The sequence below is a fragment of the Colletotrichum higginsianum genome, chromosome 4 (assembly GCF_001672515.1).
Source record: "Colletotrichum higginsianum IMI 349063 chromosome 4, whole genome shotgun sequence".
In the NCBI taxonomy this organism is placed as follows: Eukaryota; Fungi; Ascomycota; class Sordariomycetes; order Glomerellales; family Glomerellaceae; genus Colletotrichum; species Colletotrichum higginsianum.
In genome coordinates, this window is record NC_030957.1 from 3,124,909 (window position 1) to 3,152,517 (window position 27,609).

Below are 27,609 nucleotides of genomic sequence, written 5' to 3' on the forward strand. Positions count from 1 at the left end.
AATAACATCGTGCACAATTTGTGAATCGCCTGGGCCGACTGCGGTGGCATCAAGAATAAGCCTTTAGTAGAGTATCTTTTTGCTCGAGCTCTGTGAACTGAATGAAATAAAGCAAATTTCGAGTCAATTTGTGGAATCTTTACCTCGCTTTGCATTACCTACCATTGCCGCACCAAGCGGTTTCATGATGCCCGAGATCGACACAGCAAATCATAATGCCTGCTGTACGGATAATGTAATGTCCCAAAGACATGGTGTGAATTATTGAACTTTTAAGAAAGTAACTCTTAATTGAAAGGCAAATCCTGATCCATGAGTTCAAGGAATTCTGAAACTCGACGAAAAATACCGATACTGTTGTGTGACCATGTATCAGAGAGGAATAGGTCAACTCGAGATCCTGTTTGTGCACCGCTTCAGCGACATATATAACGTAGTCAAAGCATCCCTCTATTTTGAACGCCAAATTAACTCAAAGAGGTGTGAGAAAAAGGACACTTCTAAATTCCTCGTCTGATAGACTCGACCAATCTGGTTGCACCACTTCCACGCATCATACTGAAGTGATGCTGGCCCTCGATTACCGTGGTCGTGATAGATGCACCAGGGAACAGCAGAGCCCACTCTCCAGGGCCAAAGTCCTTCCTCTTCTCGGTCAGAAACTTCATGCCCTCGCAGTCTTCGCCCTCCTTCATCGCCGGGGGCAGGTGCGGGTATGTCACGCCGTCAAAGGCGCACTCGCCGGCCCAGTTGATATTGACGTGCAGCTTCCGCGCGGCTTCCGGAGACATCGGCGGGGCGTGGTATTCGTGCAGAAGCTCGGTTGTTGCGCGGAAGTGCGGCATCAGCCATTCGGGAGGCTTGGACTGGTCCGATCCGCGCTCCAACACTTTGCGGAATATGCCGACCTTGTTGCAGTGATCGTAGAACCTTTCGGGGAGGTGGTCAAGGCCGTGGTTGGGCGAAGGCGAATCGATCAAAGTGAGAGAGATCACCTCCTCGCCGGCGGAGATGAGCTCTTGGGCGACTGCGTAGGCAAGAATGCCACCGGCAGACCATCCACCAAGGCGATAAGGTCCATGAGCTTGCTTCTGCCGTAGTCCAGCAACGTATGACTGCAAGACTTCACGGAGGGTATGATCGTACATGCGGCTGGGAGTCCTGCGAACAGAAAGAGGCACGGTCAGTGTCAAGAGAACATGAGCACGGCGAGAAGCGATACTTACTTCGCAAACGGTGAATTGAAGCCGACAAGAGCAGTAGTCGGCGAGATGGTGGGAAGGCTCGAGTAAGAAGTAGCCACCCCGCAGCCATCTGGGAAGAGGAAGAGAGTCTCCCTCGCTTTCGTCCGAGAACCTTGGAGGTACATGGACCAAGCTGGTGGAATAGTAGCCGTAGCAGAAGGCGTCGACGGCACGACGTTACCCTTGAATTCTCCAATGCCCTTGTCGATGACCTTTAAATAGGAGCCCAGCGTGGGGCTAGTACCTGGCGTGTCAAGACTGTTTATTGGGGTCATGACAGTCGAGAAAGGCGATACCGGATTGTCAAGATCTGGCGAGCCGATCGATGAATCGGTGTCAGACTTCGTGCTCATGAGGTCGCTCCCACGCCTCGAAAACCCTGATAAAGACAAGACAGGCCTTGAAACGCGCGTTTTTATGTCGCCCACAGTACGACACTCTTCGAAGAGTGCACGTTCCGGAAGATCGACTTCAAGCTCTTCGCGAAGTCTGCAGCAGATGACCAGCGAGAGGAGGGAGTCAATTCCAATGTCGGCCAGAACGACATCATCGGCAAGTTCTTTTGGATCAAGACGGGTTTCCTCAGCCAGGACCTTGAGGACCACGGGCCAAGAGTCATCGGTGGCCTGCTGCGAAGTTGGAGCAGCTTGAGTCTCGGCCGAGTAAATGTCTCCGAAAGTCGCATCCATCTCGGAAGCAGGGATTGCCTGCGGTTGTGGCCTGATCTGAGAGATCGCTGATGGAGAATCTCTCGAGACCTTTTTCATGGCCGAATTGATAATGTAGTTCATCAGTCTCTTCGGAACGCCCTGCAAAGCAACGCCGCCCAGGATTCCAACCAGGTTCTGGTCCTGGTCAAAGACGATCACATCTCCGGACCATAACTTGTCCTTTCCCTCAGTCATTTTGACATACGAGTGATATGTTGTGTTTGGATCGAGCCGGGGAGTAAGTAGCTTCATCGACTCCCATCCGTGGTTGACAAAGAGTTCCTTGTCAAGATCGACACATTCGTTGGCGTTCATGACAAACCCAGCCAGTTGAGAGATGGAGTCCAGGAAGGCGGGGTTGGAGAACCATTTCCCGAAATCTGGAATCCCTTTGAAAGACACGGTGCCGACAGCTTCGTATGTGTTGTTGCTGAGGGTGACGGCGGAAAGGCCACGGTACCCAGGCTCGAAATCGGCCAGCTGGCCGACCATTTTATAGATCATGGACTTGCTGAATCGGAACGTGCTGTCATCTCTGCCGACCTGAGCCCGGATGGCCTCCATGCGAATCCTTGCCTGTGATACAGCCTGCTCAACCCGAGATTTTGTTACGTCGATCTGGACAAAGCGGATCGAGCAGCTGGCATGCTGCTCCAAGGCCTTGTCGTTGTCCTGCCATACGATTGTCAGCTGATGTGCAGTGTCGAGCGACAAGAGTTAGAAGAAATAACTTACGTCAAAGGAAGAGAAAGTGCAGAATAGAGACTTCGTCGCGGCGTCAAACCTGGCCTCGGTTCGGAAGACTTGTTTAAGGCCGACGTCGTTAGCCACGAGGGCGCTCTGGATGTGCATGTCTGCCACTTCGGTCGCGATGGTGTCGACGTCCATGGCTGTAATTTGCTTGACGTACTTTCCGATCATCTGAGAGATGTCGGCGTAGACAGACTTGTAAAGAGTTAGTTACTCAAGTCGATAATATTTAATCGGATTCAGACCTACTGGAGTGCATAGAGGCACGCCGTAGACCTTGTGACCCTGTGCCATCGAGTGCACATCGTCGGCGTTGAGGTCGAGATCTACAACCACCTCGCCATCGGAACTGGGTTGGAGAGTGTTTTTCACAACATTGTAAATGGAGGAGAAGGCCAAGTTGGCGGGTCCCATAAAAGCAGCAGCAGCATCGCCCTTGCGAAGACTCCAGTCGTTGGTATACTGCATCCAGTACTCCTTGAGAGTCCACCCATAAGATGGCACTTGGAGAACTTGCTGGCATTCGGGGAAATCAGCATGATACCTAGACCATTCGACGTTGGCACCAGCGGTGTACATCCCCGAGAAGGCCTCAGTTATCAACTGCCAGGTGTCGATAGTCTTGTGAGCAGATGCGAACGTCTGCATTCGTGACCCCACCACTTCCTTCACCATGGGGGCAACAACAGGCGCGGGGCCGATCTCGATTGCAATAGTGCGCTCGTCCAGGACACCCTCTGCCTTGGCGACGGACACGGCGTGCATGATGTTGACGGGGTTTCTGCAGTGCTCGGCCAGGTAACCCTCACCGAAGTCTTTGGCTTCCCGAAGAACCCTGCCGTGAGTCGGCGAGATGACGGGAATCGCGGGTTGACGGATATGAATGCTCTTTGCAACCTTGCGAAACTGAGCAAGGATGGGGTCGACCTGGGAGGTATGGAAGGCGTGGGCGGTATCGAGGACGTCGCAGCGCATACCCTTTGCTTCCAGGATCTTTTGTGCTTCCTTTACATGTGCAACGGTACCACCAAGAACGATGCTCTGCTTCCTGTTGAGGCAAGAAACCTCAAGATCGCGTCCAACAACACCTGGAATGGCGGCAAGAACAGCCGCTGCCTCGGCCATGACAACAAGCATGGCGTGGGTGCCCTGGACGAGGTGCTCCTCCATCAACTGAGATCGTTTTCCAACGAGGTAGAGGACATCAGCCTGGGACAGAGCTCCAGCTGCGTAAAGGGCGGCATATTCTCCAAGGCTGTGGCCGACGACAGCCTTGGGCACGGTGCCAAACGACTCCCAGAGCTTGCAAAGAGCCATCTGGAAGGCGGCGTGAGACAACTGAAGGGCAGTGAGTGATGCCCGGCTGAAGTAATCCCGCTCCTCAAAGAGAAGAAGAATCGAGGGCAAGCCCATCTGAACACACAAGTGATCACAGCGCTGTAAGCTGCTTCTGAAAGACGCAAACCGTGAGTACAAGTCCGCCCCCATTCCAGCATGCGGCGAGCCCTGCCCAGTAAAGGTGAAGACGAAGCATGGCGCCTTGGCCGGAGCAGGTAGGATCTTTCCGCCTCCACTGCACGTGTCGAGTTCCTGCTGAAGCGATGACTTGAGCTGAGGAATACTGGTAGCCGTCACCGCGACCCTGTACCGGTGGTGCATGCGCCGAGCGGTTGTCGTATAGGACAGCTTTGCGAGGAGGTTGGGGTCTTTCCACGACGCCGCTTCATCAAGCCACTGAATCAGGATTCGCAGATTAGACACCAAGGATTCACCTGTCTTGGCTGAGAGAGTCACGATATGGTGACGTCGCGGGTCCGGGTCAGTATGGTTGTCAAGGACGGGGGGAGCGTCTTCTAGGACAATGGCTGTGTTGCCGCCGGCGGCAGAAAAGTTGTTCAGGAGAACCCGGCGACTGTCGTTCTGCGGTCTGACCCATGGTGTGGGCACTGTAGCAATGTGAGTGTTGCGGGCCTGCAGGTCTGGCAGTCTGTGGTTGATCTTGGTCTTGATGCCAATGTGAGGCGGAATGGTCGAGTGCTTCATCATCATGAGGACCTTGGCGAGACTCGTAACACCCGCAGCAGCTTCGCCATGTCCTACGTTGGACTTCACGGCGCCGATGTGAAGAGGGCTTGTGGCCGGGCGGACTGATGTACCTCGCGCCGTCAACGGAGAAAGCGTGGTGACAACCGAAGTGGTTTCTCCTGCATCGCCAGCCTGGGTGCCGGTGCCGTGCATCTCGACATAGCTGATGTCGTTGGAGCTGACATTGGCCTCGGTCAGAATATACTCGAAAAGGTCCTTCTGGGCGGCAGCATGGGGCCGCGTGATTGACTCGGCTTCGGCGTTGTGGTTTGTAGCGACGCCCAAGATACACGCTTCAACAGGGTCTTTGTCCATCTGCGCGTCTTCCAGGCGCTTCAGTATGATGGTGACCACCGCTTCTCCACGGCAATACCCATCAGCCTCATCGTCAAAGGTCTTACAGTTGCCAGTGCGGGATAGAAAGTGACCTCTATCCAAACCAGCAGTCATATCTGGGTTCGTGAGGACGTTTGTGCCTCCTACAATGGCAGTGTCCACCTCGCCACGCCACAAAGCACTGCATGCCAGGTGTAATGCAGCCAAGCTGGAACTGCAGGCAGTATCAATGGTGTAGCTGGGACCACTGAACTTGAAATGATAATTGATGCGGCCGGGAATGAAGGCACGGTTACCGCCAGGGATGAAATAGGTGTCAATATCTTGCGCGCTGTTGGTTTCCATCCAATCGTTGCTCGTGGCACCAAACCACACACCCACACGGTGTTTCTGGGTGGATGCTGTGCGATTGGGAACAATACCTGCCTTCTCAAGCGCCTCGGCGGCAGTCAAGAGAGCCAAGCGTTGAGCGGGATCAACTTGGGCAGCCTCACGAGGGGACATGTTGAAGAAGGCGGCATCGAATAGGGGCGCCTGGTGCAGCCAGCATCCAAAGCCGGTCCCTGAGACATTCTTCACGGAGGGATCGCCCACGTGGGCCGAGGCGTTCCATCGCGAAGCAGGAACCATTTCATGAGTATCAACTCCGTTGTGGAGGATGTCCCAGAAGGCGTCCATGGTGTCAGCGTTGCCAGGGAATCTGCCAGACACAGCAAGAATAGCGATGGGAGACTTGGAGGCGCCTCCGTTGGCACCCAGAGCGTCGTTGGCGGCGCGCGATGCGAGCTCCTCCGGAACAAGAGGAGATCTCTCTTGCACCCAGTAAGATTCTGACGGCAGCAGACGGCGGACAGGAGAGACGAGGCGATCTGTGCTGTGGAAAGCAAAAGGCTGAATGATTACGTCTGTGACATTGCCGGCGACTGACTTGACAGAGCGCTTGATGTGCTCGGCGATGCGGATGGGTAGCTGCTCCAATGCCATCTCTCTCTCCAGACAGTCGCGGGCAGCCTGCTCTAGTGCATCGCGAAGGGTCGCGTTGGTGGATAGCAACTGGCCCTTGATGCTAGCCGAGATGACCGGAATGCGGGCTTTGAACAGATCATTCTGGTTGATGCCGGCTAGAACTTTTTCAATGTCTAGCTCGTTATAGAAATGGGCAGAGTGGTAGGGGGCCGTGATGCGCAGCGATGCCGACACAGGAGCGACGGACTTTCCAATGGTCGAAGCGAAGAAGTCTGAAAGGACCATCGGAGGGCCAGAGATTGTTGCCTGAGTAGTTCCCTTCAGAGTCATGTTAGTTATGTGTGTTGGATGGAGGATTGAGTTTGCGGGTTACTCACGATGATGGCCGAGATGTAAGGAGTGGTGATGACTGGCAGCCCCGTGTCAGCTGCGTACTGCAGCAAGGCATCGGCCAGTATCTTTCGGCTGGATCCTGTTGCGACACGAGACCATGAATCGAAGGAATTCGAGGACCCTGGTCCCTCATGCTTGATGGCGACTCTGTCGGCCACATCCCAGGCAAGGGCGCCCAGACGAATAGCGACAGCAACAGCGTGAAGAGCAGGTTGAAGAAGACCGGGTGCACTATGGGCACAGCTCACAGCCGCCGCAGCGAGCGCGCCTGTGCAAGCTCCCGCCAAGAGGCTGTTCTCAGGTGTGGGATAAACTTGGCATCCGCTGCTGTGCTGGCGGATGAAGAGGCCAAGTTGTGTGATGCAAGTCAAACCCTGGACGAAACAAGGATTGAGGGTCTCGGAGCGGTACGGTGACAGGAGATCTGCCAACGTGACGAAGCGTGGGCACCTTTCCTGCTGCTCGGGAGACAAGCGGGCAACTTCGTGCTTCAGCACCCCGCAGCTCCGCTCAAGGAAGTTGATGACCAGCGGATCATGGTGGGATTGTGCCAAGCCGCTCAGTGTGTCTGCGATGTCATGTGTTTGGTCGCCAAAGACGTAGGCGAACACTTGATCTTGACTAGACATGATGAAGGGGGGTCCGACTTGAGAACTAAAAGAGCCTCTAGTGGCCAAGAAAGTGTAAAAGGGATGTTCAGATGGATCGGCAACTAAGACCGAGATTGTAAAGAAGATCTTCCGAGTCCATTTGAATGTAGAAGAGGGTGTGCAGTACTTCTAAGAATGATGATACCAGAATGCCAAGCCGGGACTATTATATCCACCTTCATCATACCGGCTGGTCGTACTCGTATCAGAGCCACCCGATTGGTGAACATATGGGCCGGGAAAAGTGACACCTACTCCTCCTGGTTCCTGAGCAAGGCGTAGCGTTGCCAACTTTGGCGGTCACGGCTCGGGTGAGCTCAGCAGCACGGTCGTTGAACCGTCAGCTTCATAGTGTACGTGGAGACTCGCTCATCTCAATGACAGGCATATCGAGTCTCTAATCATAAATCTAGCTATTCTGATCACTCTGGTGAGTCACTGCTCGGTTGATTTATGAAACATGATGTCTAGACCGGTGGACTGGTAAGGCATGGTGGGCCGATAGTCCTCTCGGGAATGTGCGAGTGTAGGCTTCACTCGATACACTGATTCTTAGGATTAGCCACCGTTTCACGGCATCTGAGAAAGAGACTGTATATGCCCGAGTCGTAGTCGGCTTTCGTTCACTCAGACATGGAGCAAGCCGAGCACGAGTCCATGGATTGACCCGATGCTTCCATCGCAGCACGTAGAGCAACAGTCAGCGAGGATATCCCATGATCGGATATGCTCCCTTCATAGCCCATCTTTGATAAATATAAAAACATCGAATTGATGTGTTAAGCCTTCCGACTGAAGGTCTCGCTTCAACCTTTGACGCACTCTGCTCTCACCAGCCTACCACACCTTGAAAGCAAATTACTTGACTAAACTTTCGGAGAAGACTGCGACTAGGGCGTAGATTACACCTCTGCATCCGCCAAAGAAGGAAAAAAGTAAATAGCAAAGTTCACCCCATTAGAGTCTTTGTGGTAGTATCATTGGTTGGCGGTTGTTCACACCGGGAAACCGGGAAATGGGCGTAGTCCTTCACACGCGTTTTACTGCCCAGACGACGTCGGGAACCCGGCCGGGCTCCATTTTTATCAATCGTCGACTCTACATGGTTGGTGGCCATTAGTTGCCATCGTCACAACGGTGAGTGTACTCCGATCCCGACCGTCAACTCGGTGCGGCGACTCTCTCGCTACTTGACTGGCAGCATGCGGCCAGCCTTTGGCAGTCCGTGTGGTCAATCCTGGGCAGCCATGGCGAATGGGTTCCAAACAGAATTCGAGTGCTGTTTTGAGAACCATACTACCTAGAGGCAAATAGTACGAGATACAATAAAACGCACATGGTCCGATTCATACCCATTCTCATTCGATGGTAGGGAATCTGCGTGATGTACCAGTGATTCCATTCGCAATAGCCCTGCTACCCACCCGCAACAAGCCGAAACTCGCCCGTAACACACCCTACGATGGAGTTTTACCAGAAGCTCAGGACTTCTCTGGACTCAATCGCATCTAGCGGGTCTGAGCTCCTCCGTCAATCAGAAAATGGTTCGAATGGCGCCAGTCCTTACGAGGACAAGTCGGAAGCCATCCACCACCCGCGTAAGAGGCTGATGGAATCGGCAATGAAGCTGCTTCATTTGGTGACCATGCCTGAAGAGTACCTCGATCACCTGGCCAATGGTGTGAGTTGTTGCCTATCCAGTGAACCTGAGCTTTGCAATGCGCACGCTGATAGCAATCCCTACCAGTACCAAGAATTGACTTGTGTCCGATGGCTCGTGGATCTCAGCGTTCTGCAACATCTTCCTCAAGAGGGCTCCATCGCATACCCCGTGTTAGCAGCCAAAGCAGACGTTCCCGAGAAGCATCTGAAAGGGGTCGCTCGTATGGCGGTGCTCAACGGCTTCTTGGAAGAGCCCACGTCTGGCCACGTCGCACACAGCCGTCCATCGGCCCTTCTGGTCCGTGACGAGAACTTCATGAGCTGGGCCCGATGGATGATGGACTATTCCATGCCAGTGGCCTACAAGTTTGCTGAAGCCACTCGCTGGTGGGGAGACACCGACGCCAAGAATCAGACGGCATTCAACGTGGCCGAGAACACCACGGATCCGTTCTTCGACCATATTCGAAAGAACCCAGACCTCACGGCTGTATTTTCCAGCTACATGCGGAGCGTCACAGCCTCGCGGCCCTGGAGCTTGGCGCATGCGGTAGAGTGTTTCGACTGGGCGTCGCTGCCAGAAGGGGCCAAGGTTGTTGATGTAGGCGGTTCTCATGGCCAGCTTGCCGTGGAGATTGCTTCCAAGTTTCCTCACCTCAAGTTCATCGTTCAGGATCTGCCAGAGACGGTGGAAACTGCTCAAAGAGCCTTTGAGGCCGACACCGGCATCGAGCCAGGAGTCAAATCCCACATTCACTTCATGTCCTCCGACATCTTCAAGCCTCAAACAGTTTTGGACGCGCACGTCTATTTTCTCCGGATGATTATTCACGACTGGCCTGACAGAGACGCCCGCGTTATTCTGCAAAATCTCCGAGCTGCCCTGGAAGCCAACCCCAGGGCTCGCATCGTCATAATGGACACCGTTCTACCGCCTCCGGGCTCCACAGCTCTTCAGCACGAACAGCAATTGAGAGTTCGAGATCTTATGATGATGCAGGTCTTCAACGCCAGAGAGCGCGAGTTGGAGAACTGGAAAGCACTGCTCAACGATGTCGGGATGGAGATTGACCACCTGCGTCAACCTGACGACAGCGTCATGGGACTTTTGACCGTGCAACTCCAGAGTTCAGCTCCGGGCAGCCCGAGCGAGTTTGTGCAAATCAAGAAGCTGATCATGCCAGCCACAGATGACAGGCCCGTTCTCATCATGGGCGCTGGTATCAGTGGTCTATGTCTCGCCCAAGCACTGAAAAGGCACAAAATTCCCTTCCGGGTTTTTGAAAGAGATGCCGCGGTGGATTCCCGGCCTCAGGGATACCGCTTGAAGCTTCGGGAAGACGCTGCTGTTGCCCTGGCCGAGAGTTTGCCTGGAGAGGTCTATCAGACTTTTCAAACGTCTTGCGCCAACCTTGCCGTCGGGGAAACTGACTTCAACCCATTCACCGGTCTCGTTGTCAATAGTCGGTCCGGCGGTGGGTTGAGTGGGAAGCTTGGACTTCATCCCAGCTACTGCGTCGACAGAGCTGCCTTCCGTACCACTCTGATGTCGGGAATCGAAGACTGCATGCAGTTTAGCAAAGAGTTGACGTCATACAAGACTGATGAAGATCGAGGCGTCGTAAGTGCCATGTTCAAAGATGGCGGATCGGCGGAAGGCCGGTTCCTTGTGGGCGCGGATGGCTTGCATTCGGTTGTCCGTCGTAATCTTGTGCCCACCCACAAGATCAAGGATACCGGAGCTGCCTGTATCTACGGCAAAACCCCCATGTCCCCGGATGTCCTTGCAAAATTCCCGGAAAAGGGCATGAGATGGATGACCATCGTATCTGACCAGACGCCAATGCTACAATCCTGCATCATTGGAGACGCGCCGGTAACATTGCTTCTGGAACCGATTCGGTTCAGCGAAGTCAGTCGTTCCCAGCACCAGCTGCCCGCAGACTACATCTACTGGGCTCTGATCGGACCCGAGGCACGCTTCCGTCCGGATGGAGAGGCGTCTACGTCTAAGGTTAGCAGCTCAGCGTCCGCTCAAGCTGCCACGGAAGCAGCCCGTCTAAGTCTTTCCATCACGCAGGAATGGCATCCCTCCATCCGTTCTGTGCTGGAGCAACAGGACACAAGCCAGGCGACCCTGATTCGTGTAGTGTCTTCTGTGCCCGATGTACCTTCATGGCCACCGTCTGCGATGGCGACGTTACTCGGAGATGCCATACACCCCATGAGCCCATGTGGTGGAGTTGGAGCTCAGACTGCGATCTGCGACGCATGCAGTCTTGCAAAGACAATTGCCGCAGCTCAAGGATCCCCTACAGCTGAAGAAATCGGGATTTTTGAGGAGGCCATGAGGGCACGTGCTCGCCGAAGCATTCTGCAGAGTGAGATGGGTTCAAAGAAAATGTTTGGGCTGCGCTCATTGGAAGACTGCGGGGCATGGACTGGATTCTAGGGTTTCAGAAACAAAACTTACAGCCTTGGTGATGTTCTTCCGAAGTGTTTACAGTATGGCTTCCGGTTCATCCGCTCCTCGTGGTCATTCAGGGAGATCAATCATGCCGCTTCCCCTGTTGGACAAACCATTGTCGTTTGCAGTGACTTACCTTCCAGGAACAAGGACTGGACAGGGTATAGTAAGTCTGCTATACATAGTAGTATGATGGGTAAGTTTAGTACCCATGTCAGATAGTTCTTGGCTCATGACCACAGCTGGCGTAGAATTATAACCTAATTGGCGAGCCCACTTACCTGAGTGTGAGGGGTACTGCTATATAATGCTCAAACCGGCTTGATTACACGCCGGAAGATACCCAATCGGGGTATAATAACCCTTTTTGCCCGCAACCATCCATAGTAACACCAAAGGCTCGAAACCTTAGAACACTACAGGGATTCTTTCAAATACGAGTTCCTAACCGGCAATCTTTGTCTCGGTGATCGCTGAGGCATATGCCGCTTATGCTTTTACAAACTTTGGTCTTGAATAAGCTTCCTTGGCACGATGTCGCATCCAAAGGTTCCTCCACCCATGATAAACTTCACACGTCCAGGAACGGATAATCATCGGTTAGCCCACATCAAAGCTTGTTCCAAAGTCCGGTCAAGAGGAAGAATTCGTGACGACCTCCGTCCTCAAACCGGGGTTCACCGATGGGTGTTCATAGTCAACACCTTGACCAACTCGATTCACAGGGTACTTCCTCGGGAAGCCGATGTTTGGGAAGCAAGAGACATGTCTGACTTCTTGTGTGATGGATGAGCATCTCACTGTATGTTCTTGGTTGTTGGTTAAAAGATGAACAACCGCTTTGGAGTCCCCAAGGGTAAACAACACACCTTCCAAGCCAGCATCAGACAGATCAGCCTCCGCGCCCGTTGTCACACTTATCTCGTTTGATTCCTTCTATTCAGTAACCACCATGCCTAGCCGTGCCACAGATGAGCTCACTGAGCTTGTCGCGACCCTTTCATCGGCTTCGGCGGACCTGAATGAATTCCTGTCTAAACGTGGTCTGCCAAAGCACTCTACCGAAGACCCTATGCCCAGCATCGACCCCATCCATGAGAACCTGCCCTACTTCCAGGCGAAAAGCTCGATCATTGACGCTGCCGAACGCATTGTTCGTCTGGCGCGCGGTCCTCGAGATGCTCTCATCACCCTCAGTTTTGAACACTGCGCCACGGCTTCCCTTCAAGTTGCCCTCAAGTACAAGTTGGCCCACCACATCCCACTTGAAGGGACCACAACGTACGCAGCCGTCGCCGAAGCAGTCGGCAAGCCTGAAGTTACCCCCGCCCTGGTTGAACGCATTCTTCAGCACACTTCGTCATATGGCTTGTTCGAGGTCCAGCCAGCCGTCACACACAACGCCATGTCTGCGTTACTCGTGACCGACCCCGAACTGGAAGCGTGGATGGACCTGAGTGCCACCATTGCCTACCCAGCCGGCGCCTCCGTGCCAAGGGCTCTTGAACGCTACGGTTACAGCATGGAGTCCAACGAGTCTGCGTATGGGGTCTCCATCGGCAGGAAGGTTTCGCAGTTCCAACGCTTCCGCGAAGATGATGGCCGGCAGCTGCACGAAATGTTTGCTCGCGCCATGCGAGGCATCGCAGTCGGGGGTGCCTACGACTTGCGTCACGCTGTCGACGGGGGCTACCCTTGGAACTTGCTGGAGCAGAACCACATCCGGCTCGTTGTCGACGTCGGCGGTGGCCCGGGCCACGTTTCTATAGCGCTGGCAAAGAAGTATCCAAAGCTTCAGTTTGAGGTGCAGGACCTCCCCGAGACGGTTGAAGTTGGTGCCAGGTCCTGCCCCGAAGATCTGAAGAGCCGTGTCAGCTATCGTGCCCACGATTTCATGAAGCCTCAGCCGGAGCACAATGTCGGTGCCGGGGAGGGCATTGCGTATTTCTGCCGCTTCATCCTGCACGATTGGAGTGACAAGTATGCTCAAACCATTTTGCAGAACCTGGCGTCATCATTGAGACGCGAGGATCGCATCATCATCAACGATGTCGTGGTCCCGGAACCAGGGCAAGAGAGCCGCGAGAGAGAGCGACGAATGCAGTAGGTCTTATCGCGCACCCCCTAACAGAGACCAATGGTTAACAACAAACTTAGTGACCGTGATCTGTTGATGTTGATGAACCTCAATGGGCGTGAGCGGACAATAACTGCGTTTACGAATCTTTGCAGTGCAGTGACGCCCAGGCTTCAAGTTAATAAAGTGCACCGTCCTGAACTGGGAGAACTTTCACTTATTGACATCTCATTGGCATAAAGAGAATTGAATCTGGAAAGGCTCAACAGGTATCGCTGTACTCCTAGAGTCTTCTGCAGCAACAGATAGACTGCTACTTGGAGGTTTTGTCCGTAGCTCTTATGACGGCGGGTTTGGGGATTTTGACGGAGAATGGACCTCAAATGATGAAAATGGTTAGCCCAGCAGAAAAGGGACAAAAATATGATAGTGCACAACGAGGAAGGAGAAATCAATACATTCAAACTAAGCAAGGTTAGATAAGCGTTGTGGTGTTCGCTGCTTCAACTCCTCCTGGTGACCCCGAAAGCCTCGGTATCTCTATGCTGGTATCCTAGGAATGCTATGCCTGAAAGCGGGCTTGATACCAACATGAGACTTGACATCCAGTCTACACGTCTGGTTTTTCACCTCGATGCAACCAACGTACCGCAAAAGTTCCACAAAGTCTTCTGAAAATACTAAATCACTCAACCCCCGCACCCCCTCGGTGAGTTTGAAACCAGATCGGAGAAACAGCATTCAATCATGTGTGCTTGATACTCTTCGCCTTGAAAGTGATCCTTTCAAGTTCCGCCTGAAGTGCCTGGTGATGTTGGTCGATAATGTTAGACATGTGTCCCTTGGTGGCGTGCGTAGCCGCCGAAGGGTGCCAGTCGCGCAACCTCTTGATCAGAGGGTCGACGTGTTCCCAGAGGTGCGTCAGCACCAGGTGTGCGGCAACGACTCGCTGCGAGTCACTATCCAGACAGTAGCTCCCTACGAACGAGGCGGTGATCGCTATGCGTCCGAACAGCGGGCAGTGGGATTGATCTTCTTCGGACGAACCGTCGTCGCCTAGAACAGCCGCATACCAGCCGAGGGCCTTGTACACGGCCACGTAGGCCAGGACAAGCACCTCTTGCCTCATGAAGCAGCGACAGTCGAGGAGTTTGTTGAGCTTATGGAGGATCTCCCGGTTGTGCCGCAGCACGGTTCCCATCTCACGGGGCGTGTCGTCGTCGAGCGGGTGCTCCGGGTGCGCCGTGCAAGCCGGGTCTCTTACGGCAGTGAGGCATCCTTGCGCCAGGGCGTGGAAGTCGGAGACGATCTCAAGAACTTCCAGGGTGCAGTCGTGAATCCTGGCGCGGCGAGAGATTCCGTCGTCCGAGTATGTGCTTGAGCCGCTGCGCGCGGAGCCCACCGCATTGTAAGCCATGGGCAGTACGTCCTTGGACTGCTGCAGTCCATGATTCAGAGGTTTTTCAAACAAGGAGGCTCCGTCGTACTTCTCCGTTATGGGAGTGGGTATCATCGCAGTTGACTGCAATGTTGGGCCCGTAGCCAGGTCGGTTAGATTCGACGCAACTCCAAAGTCTATGGCTACGTCGAAGCAATAGTCCACAAGGTTATCAGAGTCCGAGGATCCTTCAAACAGCCACATCTCATCTTGGAGGTCGATGCAATGTTCTGAAGACTTTTCTGATAACCGGCGCCCCCGCTGTTGCTGTTGGTGGTGATGCTGTTGCAGATGCTCCTGCTGTGAGACCTGTGAGATGTTTGAGACCGGAGAGGTGCTGGACGTGGCCATTGACGGCCCATCTCGGATGGCCAGTGGTGCTGTATCCTGAGTCTCGGAGGTGGAATGAGGCGAGGCAGGAACCCGAGAGCGCTCACCGGTTCGCATCGACATGCTGTATGCGCATTCCAGGCCCTTTGCTTCGCACCGCTGGCATTTAGGATTCTGTTTGCCGCAGCGAATCTTTTGGGAGCTGCAAGCGTTACAGGACTTGCGGACTTTGCGTCTTTTGCGATTATAGCCCATGCATTCTGTTGGAGTTTGTGTCGACATTGTCTGTCAGGACAGGTTTAGTACGGAGGTCTGATATGAGTAGGTTGGACTTCATACTAATTCGATGTCCGTTACACAAGGGAATGTTTGGCTATATTAATACCTCCTCGATTGCTAGAGGGGGTACAAAGAGCAAGATTCCAGTTGGCCGCCGCATGTACTCAATGCCTGTTGTCGAGTACGGATGACTTATCTCAAGATGTAAGCCGAGGGGGGGAGGGCTCACAGAACAAGAAAACGCGAGGCTCATCTTGGACGTTGAAGACTCGGTGTCTGCTAAAATCGAAGAGTGCTAAGAGTTTGACTAAAGCGTTCTATATCGGCATCCCACTTGAAGGCTTCGTCTCAAGTCAAGCCCATACTCTAATGGAAAGTTACCTGTGTAAGACCATGAAACTGAAGATCCTCAAAGGGGCGAGCAGCCGAAGATCTGGAAGACCGTACAGCTGAAGATTCCTGCACACTATTAGAGGCCGAACTTCAAAGCAAAAGGCCTCCGGACTCCGTCCTTTGGTCAGGCCAACACCAGAGGTGAGCTGGGCTGATGTTGACTGTCACCGTATAGGATAGAGTGGTACGGACATGTTCGTGGCGCTTGACAACGAGGGTGCTGCGAACCGGATCCGGTTTTGCCCGCATCTCGATCAGGGAAGTAGCGGGAATGCGTCAGCCATCGGCAGCCTCGCCATATCTCTCACATTGAGTTCCCGATGTTTCATTCTTTTGAACTCAACTGTCAGGGATCGCCCCTCTTACTGATATGGTTCACCATTAGAACAACACCCGCCAGCTCGCTGCCGTTCTGTTGCAGATGAATGTATAAGCTGATTGGCTTTCTCAATTGCTAGGTGGGGCTGCTGCACAATGCACTGCTACCTGGGCAGCTACGCTGCGGATGTAACCCTGTGGGCGGCTGCACTTCTTCAAAGATTTAGGGTTAACCTTTTGTCCGCTCAATCGCGGCGGCAAGGCTCCAGTACGGGGCAGTAGCCAGTAAGGGCTGGCTCAAGTCACTCACCTCTAGACCTCGCTATTGGTAAGGTCTCTACAGGTAAAGGGCCTTCAGTGCGTTAAGTGCCTGAAGATTTATTAGCCTTGGTTGCTTAGCTTGGTGTATTCGTTAGGTGCACTGATGGAGGGCGGAAAAGAGTGGAAATATGAGTGGGGAAAAGAAGGCCAGGCCCTGAGGCCTGGAGGCTTAGCTAATCCCTTTTTTTTCCTTCCTGCCATTTTGATGACCAAGGCTTGCAGCCAATTATATCTGTTAGATAGGTATCTATGTACTCTGTGTGGATACAGCTGTTTTCTCCGCAGCCGTTGTTTTCCCTCCTCCCGCTTGTGGGGAAGTCCGACACGACCGACGCTAGCATCCCCGTGCAAGGGATCAGGTCGGACCCCGTGCCCCCCGGCAGCCGGTGGGTTTGGTTTGGACTTCCCAATTTACTCGTTGTTCAGATCAAACGAACACTTGGTTCGAACCAAGGATCGCCTCGTCCCACGGATCACTCATGGCCCCCAAACCTTCGCAAGATCCCGCGGGTCCGCCGCGCAAGGGTGAGCGAACACTGCCCCTGGTGGGTCTGATGGGGTTTTCACAATACTAACTGTAGCAATCCTCAGTCGATGCCTTCACCGGGGACCTCATTCACCATGACACGTACCCTGACATCGACCCAGTCACCGTCTCAGACTGCACAGGCAAAGCCGTCCTCGTCACGGGCGCGAGCAAAGGCCTCGGCAGGGCGATTGCCATCGGCTACGCGGAAGCCGGCGCATCGATGATCGCCGTCGCCGCCCGTTCAGACGTCTCATCGACAGTACGCGATGTCTTGCAGGCCGCCGAGAAGGCCGGACGCGCCGAGCCGACCGTCCTGGCACTCGAGATGGACGTCAGTAGCACGCCCAGCGTGAAGGCCGCCGCCGAAAGGTTGACGGCCAAATGGGGACGCCTGGACATCCTCATCAACAACGCCGGCTACATGGCGCCTTTCCAACTGCTGCTGGAGACCGACGAGGACGAGTACATGAAGGCGTGGGACGTCAACTACTGGGGCACGTACCGAGTCACGAAGGCCTTCTTGCCCCTGATGCTGAAGGGCGGAGACAAGACCATCGTCAACATGTCTTCGGTTGCGGCGCATTTCATGGGTGCCGGCGGAGGAGCCTACCACATCTCCAAGTTCGCCCTGATCCGGTTCACCGAGTTTGTCCAGGACGAGTACGCTGATCAGGTGAGCCTTTCTTGCTAACACCGGAAGGAAGAACCAACCATATTGATTGTCATAAGGGAGTCCTCGCATTTTCAATTCACCCGGGTGGAGTCCCCACCGAGTTGTCTTCCAACTTGCCCGAGAAACTGCAGTGTGAGTTATTGGACCCTGGCCTCATGTCAATAAGAAAACGTCTTGCTGACAGAGAGACAGTTCGCATGAGAGATACCCCAGAGCTCGCAGCGCATTCTGTTGCGTATCTGACCAGCACGAAGAGAGATTGGCTAGGCGGGAGGTGGCTAAGCTGCATGTGGGACATGCCGACGCTGATGAGCATGGAGAAGAGGGTCGTTGACGGCAACCTTTTGAAATTCGAGTGCTCGGGCTTGTGAGCCGGACAGTCGCCATGGCTTTGGGGGAAACAGCACTCATAACGCATCGTTGGGCGGAGGGGATTCTTCTCCGGACTTGAAGCTTGCACAAGTTGACTTGCTCCATTGAAGTGCCCGTTCCCCTGGAAGGGGTGATTTAGACGAATGACAATCACTCCAAAGAGACCAACACCATCAAACCCCCAAAACAGAAGAAAAAGAAAAAAAAGAAGAAGAAGAAAAAACGCTTAGATAATCATTCATGGTTTGATGTGGGGGGACGCCAGAGGCTCCGCAACGTAGATCTCTTTCCCATTGATAATCCTCGTTAGACAGGTGCCCAAGTCGTCAAACCCTTCTAGGTTGCCGAGCTTTTCAACTCGATGCTCGACATCATGCAGCATACTGCACGCTTTGTTTAGCATGGTTATGTAGGAGTCCTCCTTTAAAACGAGAACAACGGATAATGAGAAGGGGGGAACGGGGGGGGAAGTGGGGGGGTTGTGGGGGGGTTGTAATTGATGTCTTACCATTCATGGCCACTCTTCGTCTCCGGTTTCGCTTCCCTGAACGCCATCCCCAAATGGTTCTTGTAGCTCGCGAACACCTGGAACATCACGGACCGTACTGCCCTATCAGTGAGGCGTTTGTTTAGCGTCTTGTACAGTTTGCTCGTGTCCCTGGCCAGCTCCGCCGTGTACAACCGCACCTCCTCAACTCGTTCCCGGTCCCAGTCGACCTCGAGGGCTTTCTTGGAGAGCAGACGGGCGCTCGACGCCATGATCTCGATCAACTTCTGGTAGATGGCGTCCTGGTGCTCCTGGACGGCGCGGTGTATCCTGTCGAACCCCCCCGTGAGGTCGGCGCCGGAGGGGCCGGCAGGCGCGTGTCGCCGCACAAAGTTACGGACATGCGGGACGACGGCGGAGATAAACGACAACGCTTGTGATGTGCGCGCCAGGTTTGTCGTCGTGATGTTCTTCAGACCGGCCGATCGTAGAGCTCCGGCGCCGAGGATTAGCTGACGGCATCGGGAGTCGAACAGCTGCAGGTATGATATCAGCGAAACGGCAATGGCCGGCGTCATGGACGGAATGCCGGCCATCAGGCGAAGGAAGTGTGATATGCCCTCGAGGTAGAGGATGGCAGAGTGAGGAAGGATGAAAGTCTCCTCCTCGATGGCGGCGCCATGGATCTTGCCCTTCGCTATGTTATCCTCTGTGTCGCGCATCTCTTCAGCCTCCTTCTGTAGTAGTGGGGCCCAGACTCTGCACGTCGTTGTCCATGCCGGCGGGTCAGAGGTGTCGCATCCAAGAATCTGCTTAAGAATCTCGTTATCCCTGGCTGTAAAATCTGTGTCTTGCCAAGTATCGACATCCATCGCCTGGGCAAGGGTTTGGCTTTCACTGTCATCGTGTGCCTTGATAAAGTCCTGGACATGGCCGTTTACAATGGTTTTGAGAGATTTCCCGGCTCGGCCCGAGACGGCCTCGCACTCGTTGACAAAGAAAAGGTTGAGGGTATAATAGCGGAGGAAGTACGCCAGGGGTAAGCCTGTAGTCTGCTCAGATCGAACTTGGAGAATTTGGTTGATCATTTCGTGACTGGCGTCCACTGCTTCGCCCAAAAGATTAGGGAGATCAAGGGCAACATGTATCTCTTCCAGGATTCCGAGCATGGGGGCGTTTCCGGCTACATTCGGAGCACCACCATGTGACTGAATCGTGGAAGACTGAATTTGGATTGGGCCTTTAGCATCGGGATTCCGACAGCACAAGCAATATCCAACAGAACACTCGACTGTGTTTTGAGTCGTCGTAAAGTCTTCGCAATGGAAATGAAGATGGCGGAGAACAGTCTCTCGGCGTCTTCTGCATCGAGGGCGCGGAGAATCTGGGCGAGAATGGAAGATTTCTCCTTACGGCCCTTGCGGATGGTAGATCCTATCCCTGATGTAACAGATCCCGTGTCATCGTCATCGGTTGAGCTGGGGAGTGGTTTCCTCACAATGCTGCGAATCTCTCGCAGCAACTGTTCCCGGTACGCCTCGATGGCCGTCGAGACAGACCCATATCGATGGAGTCCGTAAAGAATGGGGCAAAGTGCCGTACGTAGCTCACTGGTCTGGTCCATGTAGGCAGGGAGGGCTAGAGGCTCCCGCCCGAGGCCCCCTTTGACCCGCAGAGACTAGGCCCCCCACCTTAGAATAACTTCCTCCGCCGATACGGATTGGACATGTCGTCTCAGGTCCCCGATGAGATGATTGTGAACCTTGGACTCGAACAGCTTGCCGATTCGATACCGGAGGATCGTCAGGTCGCTGGCCACACCTTGCAATGCCGTAGCTCCGCGAAGGTCCCGGAGCTGGATATAGGTCAACGATTCGTCTTCGAGATTATCGCTGCGTTTGCCAGCCATAACCGACTCGATGACGTTCATTTCTGCAAGAGCCTTCTCAATCCGACCTTTATTGACCAGCGATTCGTAACAGACAACTCCGTCCACGATGCGTTTCAGCTGCAGGACTGCATCGTGGATCTGTTGCACATTGTGGCTTTCTTGGCGTTTTCGCGTCAGTTCCAGGCCCTTGGCGACCACGTCTTTATCCAACGGTGTAAGATCCTGGCGCAGCGCGGCTACCTTTTCAACCAATTTTCCCGCTTCCGAGTGCAGTTCTGTCATGGAGCCGAGCGCCGAGAATAAGGTGGACGAGGCCATTGCAAGAGAGTTGACCAGATGCGCCTCCACCGTGTCCATGTACCAGGACAACTTCTCCTGGAGAATTGCATTTGTGGCCAGGGCCGTTCCCGGTGCCGGGGCGTGTCCATCCCCTGCGCTCTCGGCTGTCGAGTTCGATGGCACAACTTCGGATTTCTCGCTGACGACATCGAAAATTCGCGGGTTCTCGAGGTGAAACTGTTGATGGAAGTAACCACTAGGGATGATAGACAGCGCCGCCGCAGAGTAGTGGCCGTCGCGGCTGGAATCAATGCCCCTTACTTGACGATTGGGTAGGCCGTCGTCGGACAGGGCGGTGGCTAACGGGATGGACGAGATCCTGCCATCTCGAGCCGGATATGACAGCTTGACAGTCTGGTTCGAAGTCTCGAAACATTCAAAGGAGCTTTCGGGGTTGCTTCTCGCCCTCCTCCGTCCGTCTTCGGTTCCCTTCAACCGCTGCAGCTGCTCGTATAGGGGGCCCATTTTTGATATGTACGACTCGAACTGGGCAGCATCGACGTACGGTATGTTCGTGATAGCCACGGGAGGGATATCTCGTACGTTTGACATCTTGTATGATCTCCAACCGGGCCCTGGCGTGTGCAACTGGCGCCCATCTCGTGCGGCCGGTGGCTATAGGAGTGTCGATATAGCTGAGAGGCCGCGTTAGCAGAGTTAGTCGCATGGCAATATGACGCTGCCTACAGTTCCGATTAAACCCCAAGATAGTCCATGGCAAGCTACCCGCGGGTACATCACCGCGTCCATCTGTCGAATCCATCAAGCTGGCCGGCGAGCCTCGTCTGAACATTGGAGTGGCGGGCTTCACCTGGCTTGCCTAGCGACTGTCACTGGTCAGCATATTCAAGGCAATAGGAGCAAGACAGGATTATAAATGCATAAATACGTACCTGGGCGGAGTGTCGCTTCGGATGCCCGCGCTTTGGACAGCGTGGTTCAACTGGTGTGTCCTTCACTGGTTGGATCATCCGCGATGCGTTACGAAGGGAACAACTGCAGACAGGCTAGACTTGGCAGAATAGAGACCTGGTATTGGCTAAGGAATTCTAGGGGGGCAGCGCAACGTACTTGAATAGGTGCGGGACGCGATACAGAACCAAGTGGTTGAACTGACGCTGATTGATACGATACCATTTGGCAGGTTGTCATGAATGAAGAAAACAAGCAGGTCCAGAGTCAGAAGGCTGAGCAAAACTGGCTGAAGGCACCTCCTGTCGACCTCAACAACTGGTTTCAGTTGATAAGTTATCGGGGCCAATTTCTTTTCTTTTCAAAATTGCCTTCCTGATACCCCTAACAGAAACACCCCCAAATTACATTCAACCTCTCCAGATACATGAACTGGGGCTTTGAGCGCTTCGAGAAGTGTTCCAAGCTCTGACATGTCGCTGCTTCCTCACATCCTCTTGCTACTATAGACAACTCAGTCACAAATAGGCAAGTGTGTCATATTATGTTGCGGGTGAGAGAATTCTGCTGCAAAAAAGCGACATCCCAAGTGGATGTGAACGGCAGCGATACAGCAAGGATTGAGTTTGCTTTGCAGGACTACAAGGCGCCAGACAAAGTGACAAGTATAACCACCTGGTGCGTTGTTAAAATGTACAGACCACACAATTGGAGTCTAAATAGAAAATTTGGCTAACTTATATCCATGTGAATTCATATTATGACGCTGTTAACCTTGAGGCTGGATGTACCTTGGGTCGTTAGAAATTGTCAGGTTGCGAAAAGATCTCAAAACAAGGCGTATGAAACCGAATATCTCCTTTTAATGATGGGAGTTGAAGCCTTGGATTGATTGGGTGCTTCCAGTCTTAGTGTTCCAGGCTCTGGCAAGTCACTAGACAGTTCTGCCTTAACTCTTTTGCTGCTTTAGAGAAAATGCCCATGAATACGCAAACTGTCATCTCATGTTTCTGGTAAGAGAGCTCTACCACAACAAAGGTCTGTCTGAGGCAGACGTCAACCACACCCCTATTACCAGGTACGATATTCACTTGTGAAGAAACTCGGCCAGGATGGGAAGGACCTCGTCCACCGTCCTCCTTATTCATGATTCACCCAAGGCAGACTCTTCACTCAGAACGGCATCCTATAGCCGTGACCTCGTGTTTTGTTTACCTCCATATTTCCTCTCACCTTTTTATCTTCTCCTTTTCTTTGAATCTCTATTTTCTTTCCTATCTTCCTTTTTCTTTCAGCACCCTCGAGATCACCACCTCCAAAGCCTCCGGAAGTCTCGAGAACGCGCGAGTACCCAAACGCCAAACACCTCGTTCTTCCCCCTCTTGTTTCTACGTCTCCCTTCGAGAAACATCTTCTTCACTAGTCCATCCGTTCAAGATGGACGAGCTCAACTTGCTTTTCAATCCCCTGCTCACTGAAGACCATAACCGCGACGACTCTTCGTATTGGGCTGCCTTTTTCGGTGTAAGTCAACGTGCTCCAAACCCTGATATTGCAACTACGTAACTAATACCACGCGTCTCCAATATTAGTACTCCGAGGAAGGCATCAGCGGTCTCAACGCCAACATCCCGACGTTCTCAGAGCCGGACTGGCTCGATCCGAACTGGCGCGAACCGTCGCGTCCCGAGTCCAGCCTCCCAGGCTATGCCGTTGCCGATTCCCTCGCCACCGACGGCACCTCGGCATTCTCGTTGCCCCCCGTCGACGACAGTCAGAGAGAAGAGGCAAGCGACGCCGTCGTTCTAGTCCCGAAGCCGCAGCCGCATCTGCAGCCGCAGGCCAACAACATCATCATCGACGCCTTGCGGAGGCAGCCGATGCCGAGCACCTCGAACCCCCTCTCGCAGCACTCCATGGCCGACGGTCGACCCGGCCGAGCCCTCTCGTACGGCGGCTTCCCGCTTGCCCAGCACTCTAACTACCACGAAGGCACATTGCTTGGCGAGTCCCTGATGGCGAACCCATCATTCAGCGCCATCCCCATGGGGCAGTGTTCCAACTTTGGCGCGTCGGTCCCCCACGACTATCTGATGGGTAACTTCTCGTACGAGGGCAACAACAACAACAACAACAATAACAACCGCCCGGTCTCTTGGGATCCCAACTTTCTGGAGATGCCGCCCGCCCAGTCAGCGACGGACGACTACTCGTCCTATATGAGCAACCCCTTCCTCGGTCAGTATTCCAGCTTCACGGAGATGCTGCTCGACGACGCTCCCATGGAAAACTTCTCGTACAGTAACGACGGCACCAACACCGAGAACAACCCCCTCCAAGTCTCTCACAGTCGTCACAGCCCCGTGAACACGACACTCGTCGAGTCTCCGATGAGCAGATTATTGTACGGTAGCAGCCCCCCGTTCCTCCAGGGTCACTACTCCATGGAGGGGGCGCCCACCCAGTCTCCGATGCACAGATCTCCGATGGAGTCTCCGATGGACGCCTTCTTCTTCCCCAACTCCTCGCTCCGTCAGCCCTCGAGCTCCACCGAGACGTCGTCCACCGAGTCTCCACCGGGCAACCTCGATGCCTACAACGATCCCTGGCGCGCCCAGCCGTCCAACTCCGCGAGAGCGTCGCTCGCCGACCCCCCGATGGGCCGCCTGTCGCGCTTTAACGAACTCTTGCCCGTCTCCCAGCATCACGACCTGGCGGACCCTGCCGTCTACGAGTTCCTGACAGGTCAAGGCCCGGCGGGCTGGTACGACAACATCCCATTCTGCCAGCCCTCCGACGCCAACCAGGCACCGCCCGCCGTCCAGCATCCAGACCCTGAAAAGCAGGCGGCGGCGAGCAAGAGGGAGGAGAGGGTCAAGTGGTCAGACAAGGCTCTCTCGGAGTGGACCATTCTCGGATCAGACGCCGCTGATGCCCCCTGCTCTGCCCCGGCAGCGGCCTCGGCCACGGCCCCATCCTCTGCCGCTATTGTCGGCCCGCAGCGTTCCCTGGAAGAGTCTGAGCCCGCTGCCGCCGAGTCTGACCAAACTTACACGAGCATCCCCTGCCAGGATCCGGGATCCAGATACAGACCCGGACACATCATGCGCCTTCGCGAGCGGAAGAAAGCCGACGGCGGCTCCAAGGACGCAACGGCGGCGGCAAGCTCCCCAAGGACCCAGATGGAGTGGTGCCACTACCTGAACGAGAACACGGTAAGCCACCCCCTTTTCCCCTTCCCTCGTCCCCCCAATCGCGCATCTATCTCTCGTAGCCATGTCTAACCAGTGTGTCTCTAGGAGTACCGCGAGGCAGACGTGCTCCCTTCGCTGCCGCCCCGCCCGTCTGCGCCCGTAGGATACGACTCCACGGCATCCTTCGCGCCGAGTGAGGAATCTCGGCTCACATACGCCAGGTTCTGCCCCGACAAGGGGGCCCCCGCCGACGACGTCCCCGACAACCCCGACTCCTCCGACTTGCCCAGTCTCCGCCGCGTCGTAGCCGAATTCGCCAAGGAAGAGGGCTTCGACCTTGATGACTCGGCCGAGACCCTGCCCCAGAAGCGCGGCCGATCGGTGGAGACGGAGTCGGACGCAGAGCCGCAGACGGAAGTGGAGACGGAGCCGCAAACAGAGGCTGAGGCGGAGAGAAGATACTACCTGCGAGGCCCCGGAATCCAGCATGGCCGGCGTATCCAGAACGATGGCGGCGCGCTGGGCTCGCCAACCCGCAAACGCCGCCGTCCCCGCAGCAGCAGGGGTTTGGGTGGTGGAACAGGCAACGGAAGCGCCTAGGAGATGAATAGGGGTCAAGCAAGTCGTGGAAGAGGGTTCAGAGGTGTTTGGATCGCATGGAACCGAGCGCCCACAGCATCACGTTGAGTTCGGTTTTGTGGATATCCGACGAACATAGAAGACGGGTACGGGTCCGCGGAGAACAAGGCAGCAACATCTTTTGTGTCAGTAGTAGGAAAGCAACAAGTTACCCTCGCTTCATTCATGTTGGCCAAGTTGATCAGGCATAGATTCAATCTTCCTGCATCTCGCACGATTCTTTATACGCTCCGATGGAAACGATCAATCTCGGAACCAGGTTCCTCACTTTGATGGCTCCCTGAAAGACATGGCTGCCTCCTGGTAGAACCTCTGCATATCGATCAGCCCATCTGTGTTGGTTCGACCGTTTCAAGAGGTCGATATACGTCGTTCCAGGCTCTGAGCCCGCCTCCTTGCTCAGGATTTCTCTAACGAGGTCTTGGTCCGCACTGGCGCAAAACACGATGTGGTCTTTGCCGCGTCTGGTGGCATTTCCTTGGTGATCGTCTATAGCGATCGCGACAATGACATTGTACTCCAGGGTTTCATGAGTTGTGCCGGGGTTGCCAGACCAGTTTACATGGAATATCCCGGGTTTCCCTTGCTCAATGTAGCAGTAGCTGGAAATGATGTATCTGGTCCCCGGAATGACGAACGGCCAGTCATCAGCCGCAAGGCGGGAGATACTGGGAACAAACAGGGATTTGTAATCATGGGAGAAGACCACTTCGATCCCGTCGATTCTCGGGGGAAAATTTGGCCATTCGTGGTCCATGTTGATGTACATGGGAGAGGACGTGGTGAAGATGGGTTCGTCGTCCTCTGTAATGAGATACAGACGATCTGATTCTGCCCTCTGGATGGGACCCGTTTGACGGGACAAGGGAAACTTGTCGGTTAGTTTGATACATAGGTAGCCGGCCAAATAGTCGTGATTCAGCTTCAGCACACCTCGCACAGGACCTATGCCCATGGTACAAGCGTATAATCCTTCTACGTCCTCCTCTTCATCACCGTGCCGGTCTCCAACCCTGGGCAACCGAGTGCGTAAACCACGACTCGTTATGGTTGGAGGCTCAGAATCTTCGCGCTTGACGAGGGCAGGTGGTCCGATCCGCTCGTGGACGAGCTTGGAGCTGTGGAGGCCGCTCCAACTCCTCGTTAGTTTCCCGAGCTGTTTCCCATGGAGATTCCATACCGGTATGTCATCAAAGGCGTCGGGGCTTGGTGCAAGGACACCCAAGGTAATGAGATGTGCATTGGGTTCGTCACGGGCCCATAGTAGAATGCTGAGGTCTTCCGAGTTCCGAAGGATCTCTTGCTGAAGGCGCACGAAGGCTCGGGGGCCCTCTCCGTATAGAAGGGGCATGTGGATGTCGAAGATGCCGAGGAGACAGTAGGCTATGTCTTCCCGTCTTGAGGTTTTCCTGTTAGATGCCCATGACATGCGCTCGGCGACGGGGACCCATGTCAACAAGCACCGGCCGGACAGAACATCACATCGGATCCCAGTCCTCTCATGTATCAAGTCCATGAGAGACGTCTTGGTCCCAACATCATTCCACGCCTGATCGTAGAACTCAACATGATGAGGGGCGATGAGCTCTTGGAGAGTCCACCCCCTGGTAAACCAGCTGGCAGCCATAAAGCTTGCAGAGTCGAAGCGCCCGGGACTCTGAGGCGGCAGGTCGCTCAGGTAGACGTAGCAAACGGCGGACTCGCGGTACCATCGAAACATGGAGTTGATGGCCTCGGAGAGCTCAGCACTTGACGTCTTGTCGATGCAGCAAGTGTCGACCCATATCCACTCATAGCCGTCCCTAATAGCCTGGCTGCAGCATGCTCGGATCTTGGAGAAGCCAGCCTTGGTTAGACCGGCAGAGCCGGTAAGGTCTTGAAAAGTGACTTCGTCGTCTTCCCACGTGTGGGAGAGGATCGCGTAGAGGGGGACGCTGTCATCGTAAAACTCTCGGAGTCGAAGAGACTCGGAATTCAGGAGCCGCATGTTGATGACAAGACCGCCGGCAGCGGTCGCAACAATGGCGCGGCGAAACGGCGGGGGAGCTCAGGCTGGATTTTGCGCAGGCACGAAGAGAATGCGGAGAAGAAAACGGTTGAGCATCGCTGCAAGAAAAGAGCGCATCGATGCAGTCCATCGCTGCAGTCTTCATT

General features: G+C 54.4%; 8 protein-coding genes across 8 annotated transcripts; 4 read left to right on the forward strand and 4 right to left on the reverse strand.

The window, feature by feature from the left end:
* Nucleotides 1-500: 500 nt before the first annotated feature.
* On the reverse strand, nucleotides 501-7,113 carry CH63R_06245 (Beta-ketoacyl synthase; the record flags this gene model as incomplete). Its single annotated transcript, XM_018301220.1, has 5 exons — nucleotides 501-1,161; nucleotides 1,227-2,626; nucleotides 2,690-2,899; nucleotides 2,954-6,409; nucleotides 6,469-7,113. 5 exons carry the CDS (start codon nucleotides 7,111-7,113, stop codon nucleotides 501-503), a joined length of 6,372 nt encoding a protein of 2,123 aa, XP_018159070.1.
* Nucleotides 7,114-8,596: 1,483 nt separating this feature from the next.
* On the forward strand, nucleotides 8,597-11,248 carry CH63R_06246 (O-methyltransferase; the record flags this gene model as incomplete). The annotated part of the gene is made up of 2 exons (XM_018301221.1): nucleotides 8,597-8,815; nucleotides 8,882-11,248. 2 exons carry the CDS (start codon nucleotides 8,597-8,599, stop codon nucleotides 11,246-11,248), a joined length of 2,586 nt encoding a protein of 861 aa, XP_018159071.1.
* A 967-nt stretch (nucleotides 11,249-12,215) lies between these two features.
* Nucleotides 12,216-13,580, forward strand: CH63R_06247 (O-methyltransferase; the record flags this gene model as incomplete). Its single annotated transcript, XM_018301222.1, has 2 exons — nucleotides 12,216-13,366; nucleotides 13,397-13,580. The coding sequence occupies 2 exons, from the start codon at nucleotides 12,216-12,218 to the stop codon at nucleotides 13,578-13,580; spliced, it is 1,335 nt and encodes a 444-aa protein (XP_018159072.1).
* A 505-nt stretch (nucleotides 13,581-14,085) lies between these two features.
* CH63R_06248 (Zinc finger transcription factor) lies at nucleotides 14,086-15,231 on the reverse strand (the record flags this gene model as incomplete). The annotated part of the gene is made up of 1 exon (XM_018301223.1): nucleotides 14,086-15,231. The coding sequence occupies one exon, from the start codon at nucleotides 15,229-15,231 to the stop codon at nucleotides 14,086-14,088; it is 1,146 nt and encodes a 381-aa protein (XP_018159073.1).
* A 1,667-nt stretch (nucleotides 15,232-16,898) lies between these two features.
* CH63R_06249 (Short-chain dehydrogenase) lies at nucleotides 16,899-17,992 on the forward strand (the record flags this gene model as incomplete). The annotated part of the gene is made up of 4 exons (XM_018301224.1): nucleotides 16,899-16,944; nucleotides 17,011-17,621; nucleotides 17,678-17,753; nucleotides 17,814-17,992. The coding sequence occupies 4 exons, from the start codon at nucleotides 16,899-16,901 to the stop codon at nucleotides 17,990-17,992; spliced, it is 912 nt and encodes a 303-aa protein (XP_018159074.1).
* A 239-nt stretch (nucleotides 17,993-18,231) lies between these two features.
* CH63R_06250 (Vacuolar protein sorting-associated protein) lies at nucleotides 18,232-21,262 on the reverse strand (the record flags this gene model as incomplete). Its single annotated transcript, XM_018301225.1, has 4 exons — nucleotides 18,232-18,376; nucleotides 18,502-19,688; nucleotides 19,742-20,095; nucleotides 20,198-21,262. The coding sequence occupies 4 exons, from the start codon at nucleotides 21,260-21,262 to the stop codon at nucleotides 18,232-18,234; spliced, it is 2,751 nt and encodes a 916-aa protein (XP_018159075.1).
* A 1,797-nt stretch (nucleotides 21,263-23,059) lies between these two features.
* Nucleotides 23,060-25,416, forward strand: CH63R_06251 (uncharacterized protein; the record flags this gene model as incomplete). The annotated part of the gene is made up of 3 exons (XM_018301226.1): nucleotides 23,060-23,146; nucleotides 23,215-24,837; nucleotides 24,922-25,416. The coding sequence occupies 3 exons, from the start codon at nucleotides 23,060-23,062 to the stop codon at nucleotides 25,414-25,416; spliced, it is 2,205 nt and encodes a 734-aa protein (XP_018159076.1).
* Nucleotides 25,417-25,648: 232 nt separating this feature from the next.
* CH63R_06252 (HET domain-containing protein) lies at nucleotides 25,649-27,442 on the reverse strand (the record flags this gene model as incomplete). Its single annotated transcript, XM_018301227.1, has 1 exon — nucleotides 25,649-27,442. The coding sequence occupies one exon, from the start codon at nucleotides 27,440-27,442 to the stop codon at nucleotides 25,649-25,651; it is 1,794 nt and encodes a 597-aa protein (XP_018159077.1).
* Between the last annotated feature and the right edge of the window lie 167 nt (nucleotides 27,443-27,609).